General features: G+C 30.7%; 1 protein-coding gene and 2 long non-coding RNA genes across 5 annotated transcripts; 2 read left to right on the forward strand and 1 right to left on the reverse strand.

Annotated features, from left to right (window-relative positions):
* Positions 1-663: 663 nt before the first annotated feature.
* LOC102666467 (uncharacterized) lies at positions 664-1,996 on the reverse strand. The gene is made up of 2 exons (XR_415421.4): positions 1,054-1,996; positions 664-966 (listed from the first exon to the last, which is right to left on the reverse strand). It is a non-coding gene; the product is annotated as an uncharacterized lncRNA (long non-coding RNA).
* A 2,485-nt stretch (positions 1,997-4,481) lies between these two features.
* On the forward strand, positions 4,482-8,343 carry EU3 (Ni-binding urease accessory protein UreG). Of its 3 annotated transcripts, none has more exons than XM_006584571.4 (6): positions 4,482-4,905; positions 5,006-5,066; positions 5,293-5,494; positions 6,067-6,188; positions 6,301-6,405; positions 8,096-8,343. In XM_006584571.4, exons 1-6 carry the CDS (start codon positions 4,622-4,624, stop codon positions 8,177-8,179), a joined length of 858 nt encoding a protein of 285 aa, XP_006584634.1. In that variant the 5' UTR covers positions 4,482-4,621; the 3' UTR covers positions 8,180-8,343. The 3 variants fall into 3 exon arrangements, with proteins under 3 accessions (XP_006584634.1, XP_014633864.1, NP_001238235.1); XM_014778378.3 differs by lacking the exon at positions 8,096-8,343 and adding an exon at positions 7,429-7,619; NM_001251306.1 differs by lacking the exon at positions 8,096-8,343 and adding an exon at positions 8,021-8,071 and having other exon boundaries at positions 4,622-4,905.
* Positions 8,344-11,007: 2,664 nt separating this feature from the next.
* Positions 11,008-12,397, forward strand: LOC106799628 (uncharacterized). Its single transcript, XR_001389317.3, has 2 exons — positions 11,008-11,257; positions 12,180-12,397. It is a non-coding gene; the product is annotated as an uncharacterized lncRNA (long non-coding RNA).
* Positions 12,398-16,332: the final 3,935 nt, after the last annotated feature.

Below are 16,332 nucleotides of genomic sequence, written 5' to 3' on the forward strand. Positions count from 1 at the left end.
TATCTAATTACTAAGTAATACTATATGCTAAGTTTATTATTTTTTACAATATTGGTTGACATGTAAAAAATAATACACTATGGTACAAAGAAATTAAATTAAAATACTAATATGGAAACAATATATTATATATTCACTCTTGATATAAAGATTTTTTTACATTATTATTTAATAAAAAATTTCATATATAATTAATGCATTTACTTTTATAATAAGTATTTTCAAAATATAAGAAAAAAAATTCAGATTGATTTACATTATAAAAACTTTATACAAACAATGCCTAGTAAATTCATTTTAAAATGGGTAAAATTAGATATTAAAGTAATTTATACATCCTATTGGGGGATGGGTATTATATTTGAAAATTTAGTATTGAAAATAAATTTCATAGTCGTTTACGGATGTCAGTTAAGAGTTAAGACGGATTATCATAATATTTTTGTATCATTTAAAATATAAGGAACATAAATTATATTATAATTAGTAGGGTTTAATATATTTTTCATTTATGATAAATACACGTTTTTTTATTTGATTTATGATAAAATTTTCTTTTAAATTGGATTTTTAATATTTAAAAAAATTTAGTGTAAGTTCTTGTGATTAGTCTGTAATTATTAATTAGCCACCCGTTAACTGGTCACACAGCATTCATGTCACTCACGTGTAATACCACGTATAACATTTGTAATTACACGTGAGAAAAAGTTAAAAAAAAAAAAAAAAAAGAAGTAAAAAAGACTTTGTATTGTTCCCTTTCTTCTTTCTATCTCCATCACCCTTCATCTTCCTCAAATGGCATCACTGTGCCAAAAGAAAGAAAAAATTACACTTTCTGATCTGTCCATAAAAAGGCTTTGGGCGATTGTCCAGTGCGTTTATATCTTGAACAGACACGTAAGGAATAACATTCATCGTCTTCTTCTCGTTTTCTTCCCGCGGAGACAATATCGAAGGCACCACCTAAAAATAAAGATATAAAAAGTTTTGAAGCGAATAACAATTTAACAAATGCTTAGCTTAGGACAATATCGGTATTGAGTGTGTTACCATAGAGAAGATGGGTAAGCAAAGGTCGATAATCTTAACGCATTCGGGAACGGAGAAGTCCCAGTGGCGGATGGTTTCATCCACGAAAGCGGTAGCTTAGGCCAGTGGAGGAGGGGACCACCACGACGGCAGTGACGGCGACGGTGTGGCCTTCTAGCGAGGAAACGAGGGAGCCGGTGGTGGTGCTGAAGATGGACATGCACGGTGGAGCCGCTGCAAACGAGAAGGCGCTGCGTATCATTCTTCCAAAACGCTGCGTTTGACCTGCAAGTGAAATTGGGAGGGAGAAAGAATGGAAGCGGTGCGAAGGTCGAAGTTTATAAGGGAAGGTCAGCACTCATGGCAAAACCCAAACCCCTCTCTAGGATTGATAACTATAAAGTTTGAGTTAATTTAATAGTTAATTTTTGTTAAGAATGATTATAATTTTTTTTAATGTTGTTTTTAATAAATTAATATATTTATAATTTTTAATTAGTATAAGTTAAAAACAGAAGATTTTAAGTGTTTTAGAGAAAAATTGATACAAAAAAATCAAAGAAAAAAAGTTGAAAAAAAGTTGAAGATTAAGACAGCTAGTTTAGCACACAAGACAACCTTATCTCTTTTCTTAGTAGTTAGCTCACGCTTAGCGCAAAAGACCCAAAAAAAAACTCAAATGGCGTCCTTAGCGCGAAAACCGTGTTAAGCGCAAGGTCGCATGAAAATTAAGTTACCTTAGTCGTATAAAAGAGTAGGAAGTAAAGGAGAAATACACACAGAGACTCAGAGCTCTCTAATGAAGTCTGAATATCTCTAATAGGAGAAATTTTCTTTTTATGTCCATTATTCTCTTCTCTTCCTCTATCCATCCCTCTTCTTCTTCTGTTCACATCAGCCTCTAAAGTGTAAAATTTTTCATGATAATGAGAGGCTAAAACTCTTCTGTTGGGGGAGCCTAGTAGTCAACACCCTTGTAATGTAACTTCTTTTACTATCTATTAAATGCAATTTCTTTTTTATTATCTTTTTTCCACTATTCATTTTATTGTATGGTCTGATCATCCATGCATTTATTTTAAGGATTATACATTGAAAAATGGTAATACCTAAAATGACATCTAAACAACTCATTATTAGGAATAGAGTGATCTTGTTTTGTATATGCATACATCACTAAACTTCATGTAATGTATTGTTTTATCTCTACAAAGGGATTTGAGAGAGAATAGATAAATTAGGTTCTTCGTTGTCAAGGATCATGGTTGAGTATCTTAGTAGATGTGGGTGAAAATTGGAATAACATTAAATAGATAAACACATTAATTTTACATCAAGGGTAGTTATATTTAAGTATTCAAACGCAATATCATCATCTTTATCTTCTATTTTTATCATCTTTTACTTTAAATTTTTATCTTAATTTTTTACCCCTTTTTATCTTCTATTTTAAAATCCTTATCTTTGCTTGAAAATTGAGTTTGCATCAATCTAAGTACAAACAAAGTCTGTGTAGATTCGATAATTGGACTTGTGAATACTTTATTACTTGTGACAATTTGATACATTTATCAATGAGTTAACAAAGGTTCATGAGGAAAAGAAATTATTTGGGAAAAGAAAGAAAAAAAGAAAAAAGATTTTTTTTAAACATGCAAAACTATGTCGTTTTATACTTTAAAAAAAAACCTTTTTTTCATGTGTAATTCCAATTAGAAAAAAATCGCAGGTGACACCACACGTGGCATGCCTACATGACTGCTTAACGGTCACATAGACAATTAATGGTTACGAGCTAACGACAAGGACTTAAGATAAAAATTTTGAAATATTAGAAACTCAATCTGAAAGAAAAATTTATTAGAGATCAAACCCAAAAAAAAAAAAAACATATATTTATCAAGAACCAAAAGTATACTTAAACCTAATTAGTATATCAGGAATCTAACAATAAAGATTTTGTGGCCCAATGAATAAGGCGTTGGTCTACGGAACCAAAGATTTTGGGTTTGATCTCTAACACCCCCACCCTCCCCTTTGCAAATCCCACCACCACCATCTACTCCTTGCGAACCCCACCCCCACTCTCCGTCACACGACAAACCCTCACCTTCTCCTCCCTCTTGCACGACTCCCCACACTTTCCTTCTTTCCCTTCGCAACCATTTTCTTTGTTCTTATCAATAACATATAGATCATTGTCAACTCCAATAATAAATCTTAGGAAAATCAGATCTTAAAGCTAAGATCTTCTTTCAAGAATCAGTGTTGGAAATGCTCTAAGGCGCCAAACTCAAGTTTAACATTTTGCAAAAAAATGGAAGAGATAATATATATTTTTGGAATCCATGAGTGCGACTTGATGGTTCAAAGAGATAACATAGTTTAACGTTTAGGGTCATACACAAATATTATTCCTCATGTTCTTTTTTTATATTTATATACTTTTTTTATAATATGCAACAGAAATGTTTTAGTGATTTAGATTGAGTCACTTGTCCTTATTCTCGTAAATCTATTACTGGTTATTCTTACAACAGTTTGAGTTAGTTAACTCACATTAGTTGTTCACCATTTTACGTGTATAAATTCTTGACGGATGATTCAACCAATAGATGTTAAAAGTTATTTGGTAAAAAAATGTTAAAAGTAATAATAACTTTGTTAGGTATTACCTTAGAAGTAAAAGTTTCTATCAACGAAATATTCTGTAAATTATAATATTTTTTATTAAATAAAAATACATTAGAGATGATTGTTATGATAAATGTTTGGTGGAAGTATATCATCTCAAACCCGAACAAAACAATGAATACGACAGCCTGACAGGTTTTGTAACAAACGATGTGGTCATAATTTTGTTGAATTACTGATAACGTGGCTCTAGGCATGTTAGTCTCAATTAAACAAGCAAAGAAATGCAGCAGAGTATAAATTTGTCTTCTTGGTACAAGCCATTGGATGTTCACGTTTCACCCTAGAACTTTGAACATAGAAGAACAGAGCATCCAAATCCATATCACGGTTGTGGGCTCATGGACGAACTAAAAAAATCAATTAAAACGTTAAAACACGCAACTTTAACAAGTGATTTTGAATTTAAGAAATGAGTATACAATTATATTAAATAGTTAGATAGAGATTTTTCTGTCATTATAATCATATTTGATTTGAACCTGTCAAGCGGAATTTAAATCTGTTATTGGATTAGTAAATTAAATATTATTATAGATAGATTTATTCGGTTTCAATGATATTATTTTTAAGGTTGATACAGGTAGATAAGAAATAATGAAATGGCGTGAAATCTAATTACTAGTAGACTAAAATATCTTTATTTAATTTCCTCCTATTTTATTTAATTAATTAAAATAAATTTGAACTAATTATCTAAATTAGTAAAATGAGAATCCTTTTGAACTGAAAAAAAAATCTATAAATGTTGACTAGAGCTAATTTATTTGAGTGGAGTGGAAGTAGTAGCAAGTACGTCGTATATGTGGTTGATCTTTTGCTGGTTGTTTGTTTTGTTCCTTCCAATTGTCAGATCTGAATCACCGGACTCACTCTTCACACTCACTCACACTGAATGGCTTCTGAAGGCGACCATCACCACCACCACCACCACCATCAAGATCACGATCATCATCATCATGATCATGATCACCATCATCATCACGATGGAGAGGGAGAGACCAACTCATGGGTAGGTAAGGATGGGAAGGTGTACCATAGCCACGATGGTCTGGCGCCGCATTCTCACGAACCCATTTACTCCCCCGGCTACTTCACCAGAAGAGCTCCACCGCTTCTCAACAGAAACTTCAACGAAAGAGCCTTCACCGTCGGAATCGGTGGACCCGTCGGTACTGGGTGGGTCCCACACCCCTCTTCTCTTCTCCCTTCTCCTCTCCATGAAACTAAACTAACCCTCTTCTTCTTTTTTTTTTTTTTCATTTTCATCGCAATGCAGCAAAACAGCTCTCATGTTGGCCCTTTGTGAACTCTTGCGCGAAAACTACAGTCTCGCAGCTGTGAGTTCTTTTTCTTCCAATGTTCAATTCACATCGTTTATACTTTTTTACCATTATTTCCTTCTATTCCAATTAATATTCTAAATCGACTAAGGAAATGCATGGTTGGTTGGATGGCCAAAAAAGAAAGGAAAGTCGCGGAATCGATTCTCCTACTAACGAAAACTAACCATTAACATTTTTCCGATAAAAAAAATTCTAAATTGACTAAATGTGCTTGTTTTAGGTGACAAATGATATATTCACTAAAGAGGATGGTGAGTTCTTGGTGAAGCACAAAGCACTTCCTGAGGAAAGGATACGCGCTGTAGAAACTGGGGGTTGCCCACATGCTGCTATTCGGGAGGACATCAGTATTAATCTTGGACCGCTGGAGGAGCTTTCTAACCTCTTCAAAGCAGATATACTTCTTTGTGAATCTGGGGGAGGTATTTTTTTTTTTTTATCTAATTAGTTGCTGAGTATTGTAGATTCCACGTCGACTAGTGATATAATCAAAATAGTATATATAAACGAGAGACAACCCTCGCATCTTGAGCTAATTTTTGGAGCTGAATTAAGCTTAAACCTAAATTTTAAGATAATATCAGAGTCTGGTTACTGTTGTTGGAATTATCAGGTCATTATCAGACTACTTGTAAATTTTAAGATGTTCAGTCCTCAATGTGAAAGGTGTGTACTAGAATTAATTAGAATGCATGAATAGTGTAACAAATTTTTATATGGTCATTTAATCACAAACTGTCATGCATGATAAGTTTGTTAATTTTTATAATAACTATTTTAAAAGTTATATCTGAGATGAATTTTGATTAGTTGATAGTGTGAAAATCTTTATACTAATAGTGCATGAAAATGAAACTCATAGTTACCGCTTACCATGCTTAAAATCAAGTTAAATATGATATCAATCTTATTGCACTTACATATGTCATTGTTTTTTAAATTAAGTTAGATCCCAAAAGCTTTGGATATTCACTTGAGTTTCTTTCTTCTGCAGATAACCTGGCTGCCAATTTCAGCAGGGAATTGGCTGACTATATTATTTACATAATAGACGTGTCTGGCGGTGATAAAATTCCTCGGAAAGGTGGTCCTGGAATCACGCAAGCTGATCTCCTTGTAAGTGCCACTTGCATAGCTCTTTGCACTGTGGTTTTCATGGACTCATTAATACAATCCTTGTTGCATGATTTTTGAATATGATTATGGAACTGATTGGACTTCATTCCAGGTGATAAACAAGACTGACCTTGCTCCTGCAATTGGGGCTGATTTGGCAGTCATGCAGCGGGATGCTCTGCGGATGAGAGATGGAGGGCCATTTGTCTTTGCACAGGTTAGTTAAGTACATTATTTGTCGGCTTAGTAGTTTTTAAATTTTAAATTGCTGCCTAATTCTCTTAATGCCATGCCCATTGGTATATCCAAGTTTCAGCTTTTCTCTTAGGTTTGCTGTGCTCAATTTTTCTGTGCTTGCACCCTTTGTGGCACTAACATACCCAGCAGTTAACTTTCTCTTAACAATATTGTCTGGTCCTCTTAACTTTAACCCTCAACCACAATGTAGTAACTTCTTTGCTAGCTGATGATCACCAGGAATATGCCGATTCAGAAAGTACATTACGTGAAAGGGGCTGTTTGAGAGTCCACTGGCAAAAGTACATACAAATAGCTCATATATTCATCTTTAATAGTCTAGCAAAAACTGAAAAAAAAGAGAGGCTCCTTTACTTTTCACCCTAGCATATTGTTCATCAATCACTATCATGTTGGATTTAATTGGATTTGTATATGTTGGGTTGCAGTAGCTTTGTCTCCGAGTCAATTTTATTGTTTTGCTCTATTTTATACTGGATAAAAAGAATTGGTACAACTTATCAATGTGAAAGAGAAGCGTGATGTCATCTTCCCAAGAAAATGAATGCCTTCTTTTCTCTGTTATTTTTTAAGTAACTATGCTTGCTTGTAATGTCTGAATTTTTATCACACTTAAAGCAAATGGTTTTTTTGTTAAACAAAAATAAAACAAAGAGAACAGAAGTACTCTGCTTTTGTCTGTAATTAGAATGAATTAAATAACAAACCATTAATGCAAAATAAATGGCCAAACCTTGAAGTCATGTGTAGGCATAAAACCAAGGAAGTACTCTGCCTTTGTGACTTTGTTTTTGGATTGCATTTTTCCCTTGTTTAAACAAACTGAGTGCCTGTTTGTTTACACCAGGAATTTGTTCTCCTCATCATGCACATATCCTAATGTAAAATCTGTGGTTGCGATTAATTTCGGTACAAATCTCAATTACATTCAACAGTTTAAAATTAGTTCTATCTATATTGATTCTATCATATTTTAAAACAGATGGGCACTGTCTTGTTCACATACCAAAGATATCAACCCATAATAGGAGCTTTCATCAGATAAATTCTGAGAAAATTGATGGAGTGAACACCAATGATATTGACCCATAATAAGAGCTTTCATCGGATAAATTCTGAGAAAATTGATGGAGTGATGTTTTGTGTTGTGAGTCTTACATTTGTTTATAAGCAGGCAAGTGACTATTTATTATTATAAGTAAAATTGATATCTGGTATTGACTATTATTAAATGGTAGATTTGTTTACCCTCTCACCTGATATAGAGGACATTGATCAAGATTGTAATTCCCGCTTCTCACTTTTTTACTTAATATGTTCCTTATATGTGTTTGTAGTGTGTGCACACGCTGAAGATTGTGTGGTTCACTTCCTTTTAACATAATAATAGCTTGTTGTGAGTTATGCCTTATTCAATCCACCATTCTCCTTATAGCGTTAGAATCTTCTTTCAGCTTTCCAATTTTTAGTATCCTAACCAAATTGTTTTTTGAGCATCCAATCCATATATCTTTTTTATGGTCTGTAGCCGTAATCTTTTAAATTTTTTACTTTATTTGCATATGTATGTGCAGGTGAAGCATAAGATTGGAGTAGAAGAAATTGGGAATCTTGTTCTCTCTTAACTTTATTTGCATATGTATGTGCAGGTGAAGCATAAGATTGGAGTAGAAGAAATTGGGAATCTTGTCTTGCAGGCATGGGAAGCAGCCACAGGGAATAAGCGTCATTAACATTTCTTTGAAAAACGGTTTCCTTTGTGTTGTATATTTTCTTAGCATGTTTAGTAATAACTCCAGAAACATGATGTTCACGACGTGGATTCGAGTTCTTATGTTGTGTCTGTTCCTGCATGTTACAGTATCAAGTTCATAAACATGTTACTACTTGGACCTAATCTGTATGTGCGACTCATCTTTTTCTCTGTTTTTTTGTTAAACTCCCTGATGGTGCACTTGTTTAGAAAGGAAAAAATGTACTATGAAAATGAAACTTATTCCATGCTTGCTAAGAGTTAGTTCAATAAAATGGTGACACAGTTGAAAGCAGACTGTAATTTATTTATAATTAATTAACTCAGAAATTGACCAATCAAGTGAGTTGAAAATGGCATCTAGATTTTCAAAAACTTCTTTTTCTAGCTTTAGAGTTAGAATTTTAGTATTTATATCTTTTCTTTTAACACATGTATGCCTTCCATCCTTCTATGTTCGTGTGTAGCCACTACTCTTGCAGCATTTTGTGATAACATCCAGGTAGCCAACACTTGTTGAATCAAAATGGATTTGGAGCTTAATGTTGTTAGGAGTTTTGAGTATGATTATTGATTGGGCAATGATTTGATATGTCTCTATTCAATACTAAGATGAGTTTTTCTATTCAGAATCAACTTTTAATAATAGAAATCTATCTGGTTTGATTGTTGATGAGTCATCAACCTCGTATCAAGTATTCAAGTGTGATCCTCTTGAAATCGGGTACTTTTGTGAGCTCCAAATCTTCTGACAGATGTTGTTGGAATCCAACCGTGTCTCATCCTCCTCCTCTTGTGATGCCACCCCTTTTCTTTCTCTCCCATTCTGCACTGCATTAAAGTCATTCACTAAGCACCAAAGCTCTTTTTGGGACATTTTTTGTTCACTCTATTATCCTCTTTTGTCCTTCCTCCTACAGTACTAGCAACTTGCTCAAATTTGAAGCCATTTACCAAATACACCAGGATTTAGAACTATGAAAATAAAATATTAATTTGATTTTTTTGTTGCTGTATCAATAAATTCATTGATGGGAAAAAAGACCAAACAATATATTTACTTATTTAGAGGGAGATTCTTTAGACTTAATAAAATGGGGGCGAAATATATTGGGTAGCAGTATTAATTATTGAAGGTCTAATGTTAAATGCCAACAGCCAAGTGAGGTCTATTCGTTGGTAAACTTTAATAAAAATACAAAAAGTATTAAACTTTTTATAAAAAAAAAAAATAGACATCACTTTTCGTTTTGTCATGCAAAATTTATGATAAAATATAAAATTACAAAAATGCTCCTGATTATAATTTTTATAATCATTTTTTGAAAATTAATAAGTTTAATCCTCATGGGCAATGCAATGTAAGTAAAAAGCAAGTTTGAGTTTACGTGTTCAAACACAGAAATTAAGAATGCATTACATTGAAATTATTGTGAAAATTACACTAACTTTTTTCTGTATATTATTAGAAAACAATAAACAATATTACATTAATTACAAAACACGATACGTGATATTTTTGTGAGAAAAACAAGGGAATTCTTATTTTATGGAAGTATTGATCTTAGTCATGATTGAGTGATTGACCACCTGTTTCGTAGTTCATACCTTGACGACCCTATCTTTCAGTGTAATGTCATCGAAACCTGTAGCACAGTTCATGGAAACATCAGTCCCATTGAACAATTACTTGAGCATTAAGATTTGTGATAGTATTCTTAATTAGATCTTCAAACAATATCCATACTTTTTGTTTTCCTTCAAAATATTTATAACATCTCAGAAGAACAAGGTTTTCCCCCCCCCCCCCCCCCCCCCAATAAATAACATTCACCTCAATTTAGTTTAATTTCGAAATAAAAGAAATAATTGGTGATGAAAAGTTTAGGAAAATAATAAATAAATTCCGACGCATATACGTGTAATTTACCAAGAGGTAGTATATGCCGTTGAACTTTACCAAGAATTTCAATTTAACACGCATTCTAACCCACAATTGAGGCTTGAGATTAATCCCTAAGTCCTAACATTCAAACCTCCACCTCAACTTTTTTTTTTCAATTCATAAAGTATAACCATAATTAAATGCATGCATAAAAAAAATAATTTAAGTTATTTTTAAAATTAGTTGGAAGCAGGAAAGTGAGCTGAAAGTTGGTAGTTATAAGTTGAAAAATTAGTTTATTAAATTACAAGCGTTCGATAAAAATTAAAATTGGTTGTTGAAATAACTGAAAAGTATAAAATGATAGAAAAATAATAAAATCATGATTTATTTTAAAAAAGTAACAAAAAAATTAAATAAATATATTGAAGATAAAAGTGAAAAAAATATTAAAAATTAGAAGCTAAAAACTAGCATTTTAAAAAATAACATTTCAAGAAACGCTATTAAGAAGTTATTAAAAAATTTATTTACCAAATAGTTAAATAAATTTTTCATCCAATAAAAAAAGTTAAAAACTAACTAAAATATCTTGTTGAAAGTAGTCTTATTCGGTACAAATTTAAAATATTGTTTACTATTAATTAGTTATTAAGTCAAAGTGAAATGCTCTTCAATTGAATAATGTGATCTTGCATGGAACAATTTCTCTGATCACTTTTTACATGTAGTTTCTTGTGGCCTTAATATGAATTCCCTTTTATTATTATTTTTTTTGCCAACAAACTTAATCTTAATTTCCTTAAGATAACTATGATTTTGTATCTTAAATTACTAAAGAGTTTCTTGTAACTTAATTTACCATGAATTACGAGACACGATGAAGTAATTATAAATAAAGATCAAGTTCAATATGACCCTCCAAGAAGAAGATACATCAACAATATTATTTTGTTAGTCTATCGTTACCAAAATTTGTATTGATCTCTTTCATCATGGATAATTCGGATCCTAGAAATACGTCCAACGGTATAGGATACAAGCAATCACCTTCGAATAAAAAGAAGGATGAGAAGAATGAGAAAAAGAAGGATGAGAAGGATGAGAAGAAAGGTGGTAAGAAGAAGAGTGTTCAAGGTGGTCTTTCTCCTAATTAATCTCCAAACAATCGAGGTATACATAGAATAACTCTTCTTCTTTTTATTATTACAAAATAGACTTTTGAATGAGATTTCAAATTATGTTAAGTTTTCTAAAAGGATGGAATTAAGTATTAAAAAATAACTTGCATAAAATAAATAAGTCAGGTTAAAGTAGTTATGAATTTTTATTTTAAGTCTCCATTCATCACAAAAAAAAGATTGATTCAAAGTTTGGTCAAGAGGTGAGTAAAAGTTAATCAAAAATTATTTTCGTCAAGTATCAAACTCAAATAATACTTAAACGGTTCAACCTTAACTTCAACATATTAACATTCAATCACTTGGTTACTCAAATTCAAATTAGGAATTTGAGAAATATGTTTTCAAAAAAATGGAATTAAGCAAGTAAATGACGAGTCAATTTTAAACTTAAATACAAATTAAATGCCAGTTAATTTCTTAACTGAAATTTTTTCAATAAAAAAAAATCGTCAAGGTTTTTATATGTTTAATATTTTTGTCTTCTATTTGTTATTTTTATCTAGAAATCATGATGTTCGTAATAGTGAGCACACATTTGAATCCCTCAATTGTTTTTTTTTAAGCCTAACATCAATTTAGTTTCTCAGTTAAAGAAAATATCATTGATTTAACCTTCAATTAAAAATTCTATTTTAGGTGTTTTCATGATACATACACGAAAAATATTTTCAATGTCAATATCTATGATTGGGAGATTAAATTAATCTCAGTTCTCTTTTTGGACCCAAATTGATATTTTTGTATTTAATAGATGTACCGTTGTTGTTTTTATTTTTTACCAAATGGATGTACCGTTGTTGATCTTTTGTTTATTAATACATTTAGTTTTAATTTCTTTATTACTACGTACCGTTGTTCATCTTTTGTTTTAATTTCTTTTAAATCCTTTCATGTTTTCTATTTTTTTGCAGGTTCATTAATTTGGAATTGGGATTGATGCACGAAGAACATTAGCAGCAGCATAGACTAATGTTGGTTAAAGATTACTCTTTTATTTCTTGAAATGTTCGTTTAGTAAGTGGTCTAGATTTACAACTTAAGAGGTCATGAGTTGTTACTGAATTGGATTGGTTATAAATTTGTTTTATTGCAAGTACCTTGTACGATATGAAGGTTTATTAATAATAAATTGGTGTTTTTATTTATTTATTTTTGTTTCATAATTGGAATTTCAATGAAAGGGATCTGAGATTTTAAAAACAAATCATAATTCAAATAAAGTTGCTGCTTTTAGTTAGAAAATTTTCGAAGTCTTGAAAAATAATTTAACGAGTCTGTACAAATAAAGGTTTAAAAGTTCATTTGTTATAGGAAAATAACCCGTCCAAATGAAAAAAATTCAGCAACCTAATCTATACACTAAAATTAGCAAAAAAAAAAAACATACTATTGAATAGCTATAACCTCCATCGGTGTGTTGAGGACTTGAGGTGTTCATGAGTTGGGTTGAACTAATTTGTTATTAAATCTAATCAACTTTTTATGGATTAGGGTTGTGTAATTTTTTTCATACCTGATTCAATTTGATGTAAATGGATTGGCTCAAGTTGGATTAATTGGGTCTGAATATTCAATAAAATTTTAGAATAATAAAATTTGTAAGTATATAATGATTAAATACAAAAAAAAATTAAATTGTTATAATATTTGATTAATATAATTAATGATTTTAATGTTAAGATAATACTTTTATTTTAGGTAAAAATAAAATATTATATTAGCATGAGAAAACATAAACAAAATAAAGACAATGATAAAAATAATAACTTAAAAAAAGAAAAAAACACATGATTAATTTAATTTAATGATTTAATAATCTATGTGAACTATAAATTAATATATTTTGTATTTAACAATTAATTTATATGTAATAATAAATTTAATTATATGATCAAGTTTTAATTTGATTGACTTGATTTAACTCGAACATCTAAAAAATCTAACCCAATATAATTTTGGGTCAGATTTGGTCGTAGGTTGACCAGGCCCATAAACACCCCTAATTATGTCAATAACTAAAGTCAAAGGAAAGAAAAATGTATTTCTCAAAAGACATTCATATTCACTTTGACTATGTTTGGCAAACTAACTAGAAAACTACATGTTAGTCAAGAGCTTTTAAGTTAACTTATTAAATTATAAGTGTTTGATAAAATTAATTATTAAAATAACTAAAAAAATGTAAAAGGACATTTTTAAAAATGATAACAAAAAAGCTGAATAAATATTTTAAGAATAAAAGATAAATAAAGTATAAAAAGTTAGAAGTTAATATTTTAAAAAATAAACTTGTTTGCCGAATAATCAAACAAATTTTTCAACTAGTAAAAAGTTAACTAAAATGGCTTCCAAACATAGCCTTAGTTTGATTCTTTAAAAAATAGATAATAATTTTTTTTTTCTCCAAGAGTTAATGGGAATTAATTAATTATTTAAAAGTGACAATTATGAATTTTAAGAAAAAATATTTATAGAAAAAGGGAAGATGTTGAACTTACTTTTCAAGATAAGTTAAAAGTGTAAGCAAGAGTGTCGTTAGCATATCTTGTTGCAAGGAATATTAATGACACTCCCTCTCAAAAACTTTCCGTATGATTGGTTATAATTTATTATAAATAATCAATTTTGGTATGTTTTGCTTCTCATTTAATATAAATCATGAAAGAAAATTATTAAACGACAAGTAAAACCTACAAAAAATGGTATTTTCCAATAAATTCTAACCAATCATAAAAAGAATCTTAAAAAAAGTGTGAGAGAGTGTCGCTAACATTTCTCGTTACAATAATCCATATTATATCCATTCATAAAGAGTCATAAATAAAGTAAAGTATAATAAAATAGAATTAATTTTTTGGAAAAAAAAAATCCATAAAACTCATTATGATAGAGTAGAAAGGTTGGTTCATGTGATGCAAACCATAAACCCTAAACTCAAAATGCAATAGAAGGAAGTAGAAAACAATAGTGAAAATACATAAAGTAACATCCCAATTTGAATTCTTTCAATAACCACTCAATTTTTTCTTTAGAAATTTGGGTTTGTTTTTTGGTCCAAGAAAACTTGGGTTGAAAAAGTAAACAATGTGAGTTTCTACAACTTAGATGTGGCTATTGTATTCTACACGTTCACTATTGTATCTGCACCTCATATTGCATTCTGAAAAATTCAATTTACATTTCGAAATGTCCAGAATGCAAATGCAGATGCAAGATGTAATAGTGAGGTTACCAAAATAAATGTCTTTACATGGCCTCAAATTAGTCCACAACAACTATAGGTGTGTGGACTGATTTCATCCCAGGATTACTATTGGCGCCCCTCAATTGACTATTTAGACCCCTACCTTTTGAGAAGTCTTTTTTTGACAAAAATAACCTGGATGTTAGACATCCCTGTAACACATTTAAAATAAGTTTTTGTTGTATATGTTACAATCTTATACACTGCAGTTTCTAAAGTCAAATCTCAAAATAGACTAAAGATATTAATTTATGATGATGATTTAAATCCTTTTATTAGAACTAAAAATGTAATGTATAAGGTGTTAAAAAAACAATTATCTTTAATTAATACAAGTTTTGCCTGTATTTTTAAGCTTTTCGTTATGGATACTGAACAAAAAACTCTCACCCATGTATAATTAATTTTGCTATGTATTTACTATTATTAATACAATTAATAATATTTTCATGAGAAAATTGTTTTTTTTAATAAGCAAATTATAACATACTCCTATTGAATAATAGCACAAGCAGTGCCTAAATATAAATGTTATGTTCACAATGACTTAAATCTTCCACTGTGAACATATTAACCTTACAAACCCTTCAAACTTAATACAACAGTACAAGAAATTTCAACTGCTTACTCTCTAGACCCATACTTTGTGCCTTGATAAGTATAAAATAAGATACTAAAGATGAAGCATCTACCCTGCACTTTCATATGACCATTCAGCTTCCTTCTGGCTTATTCCTCCTTGTCCTCATGGTCTCCCTCTATTATATCCGTTTCAAACAAAAGTAAACTTGCACTATGGTTTTCCTGACAGTGCTGCACAACTACCCATCCATCCCACATGACTCCAGCTTGGTATCAATTCCCCTAATGATAGATACAGAGACCCTTGTTTACGTCAAAGGTTTTCAGCCATGACCAACAATGAAAGAGAACATCATGCCACATTTTTTCCAAGTTAAAAATAGAACCTCTGAAACAACATTATTCCTCCAATTCCAAGTAACCCATGTAATGGCACACCATAAAACTCTCCACTTTCTGTTTGCTTTCCCCGAACCTGTTATCAGAACATGCTGTTCCAAATGTTGAAGAATCGATCCCGGCCTGACTGATGGTACGCGCCGAACCTGTTATCAGAGCAAATTGTTGATGTATATAGACCAAGGTTATTATGTATTTTTTTTTAAATCCAAGTTAAAAGTTAATATTTCAAAATATTAAAATCCATTTAAAAAAACTAATATCTTTAAATAAATAATTTATTCCACACACAAAGATTTATTTAATCACATATTTAAGAGATAAGACATTATTTATCAACTATCCTGGAATTACACAACATTGTTTTCTCTCTCCCGGCATTAATTGTCACTATAAATTCAGGGTTGAGAATTGCTCTTGTGTAGGCATAACAATGAAATCCCATTCCTTCGAGTATTCGTTCAAATTCGTCTCAATTTTGATGGGGAATATCTGGGCATGAAATTATCCGACTTTTTTAATCGGAGTAAGGGTCGGGGATGAGGATGTCACTACCCGTCCCGATGATGAAATTATTAAAATTTTATTAATTACTTGTTAATTTTTTTTTATAATTTTTACATAATTTAAGATTCTTTTCTTGATAATTTTTTGTAGATAAATGCGCTGCAAATACAAGTAGTTAAAAATAAGTGTGTAAAAATCATTTTTTAAATAAGATTTTCAATATAATTTTTTTTACAATTTTGAATCGGGGATGGGGCAGGGACAGGGGATACCTGATACCTGACATGTACGAGGAGGATGAGTTAACAAATTTTAACCCATCAAGTATCGAA

This window comes from Glycine max, chromosome 8 (genome assembly GCF_000004515.6).
Source record: "Glycine max cultivar Williams 82 chromosome 8, Glycine_max_v4.0, whole genome shotgun sequence".
NCBI classification, from domain to species: Eukaryota; Viridiplantae; Streptophyta; class Magnoliopsida; order Fabales; family Fabaceae; genus Glycine; species Glycine max.

Bases quoted from the DNA above. Each gene is read 5' to 3' on its own strand.
- EU3 (XM_006584571.4), top strand. From the start codon at position 4,622: ATGGCTTCTGAAGGCGACCATCACCACCACCACCACCACCATCAAGAT. The intron at 4,906-5,005 runs GTGGGTCCCACA...ATCGCAATGCAG, and splicing joins GGTGGACCCGTCGGTACTGG to CAAAACAGCTCTCATGTTGG. The intron at 5,067-5,292 runs GTGAGTTCTTTT...TGCTTGTTTTAG, and splicing joins AAAACTACAGTCTCGCAGCT to GTGACAAATGATATATTCAC.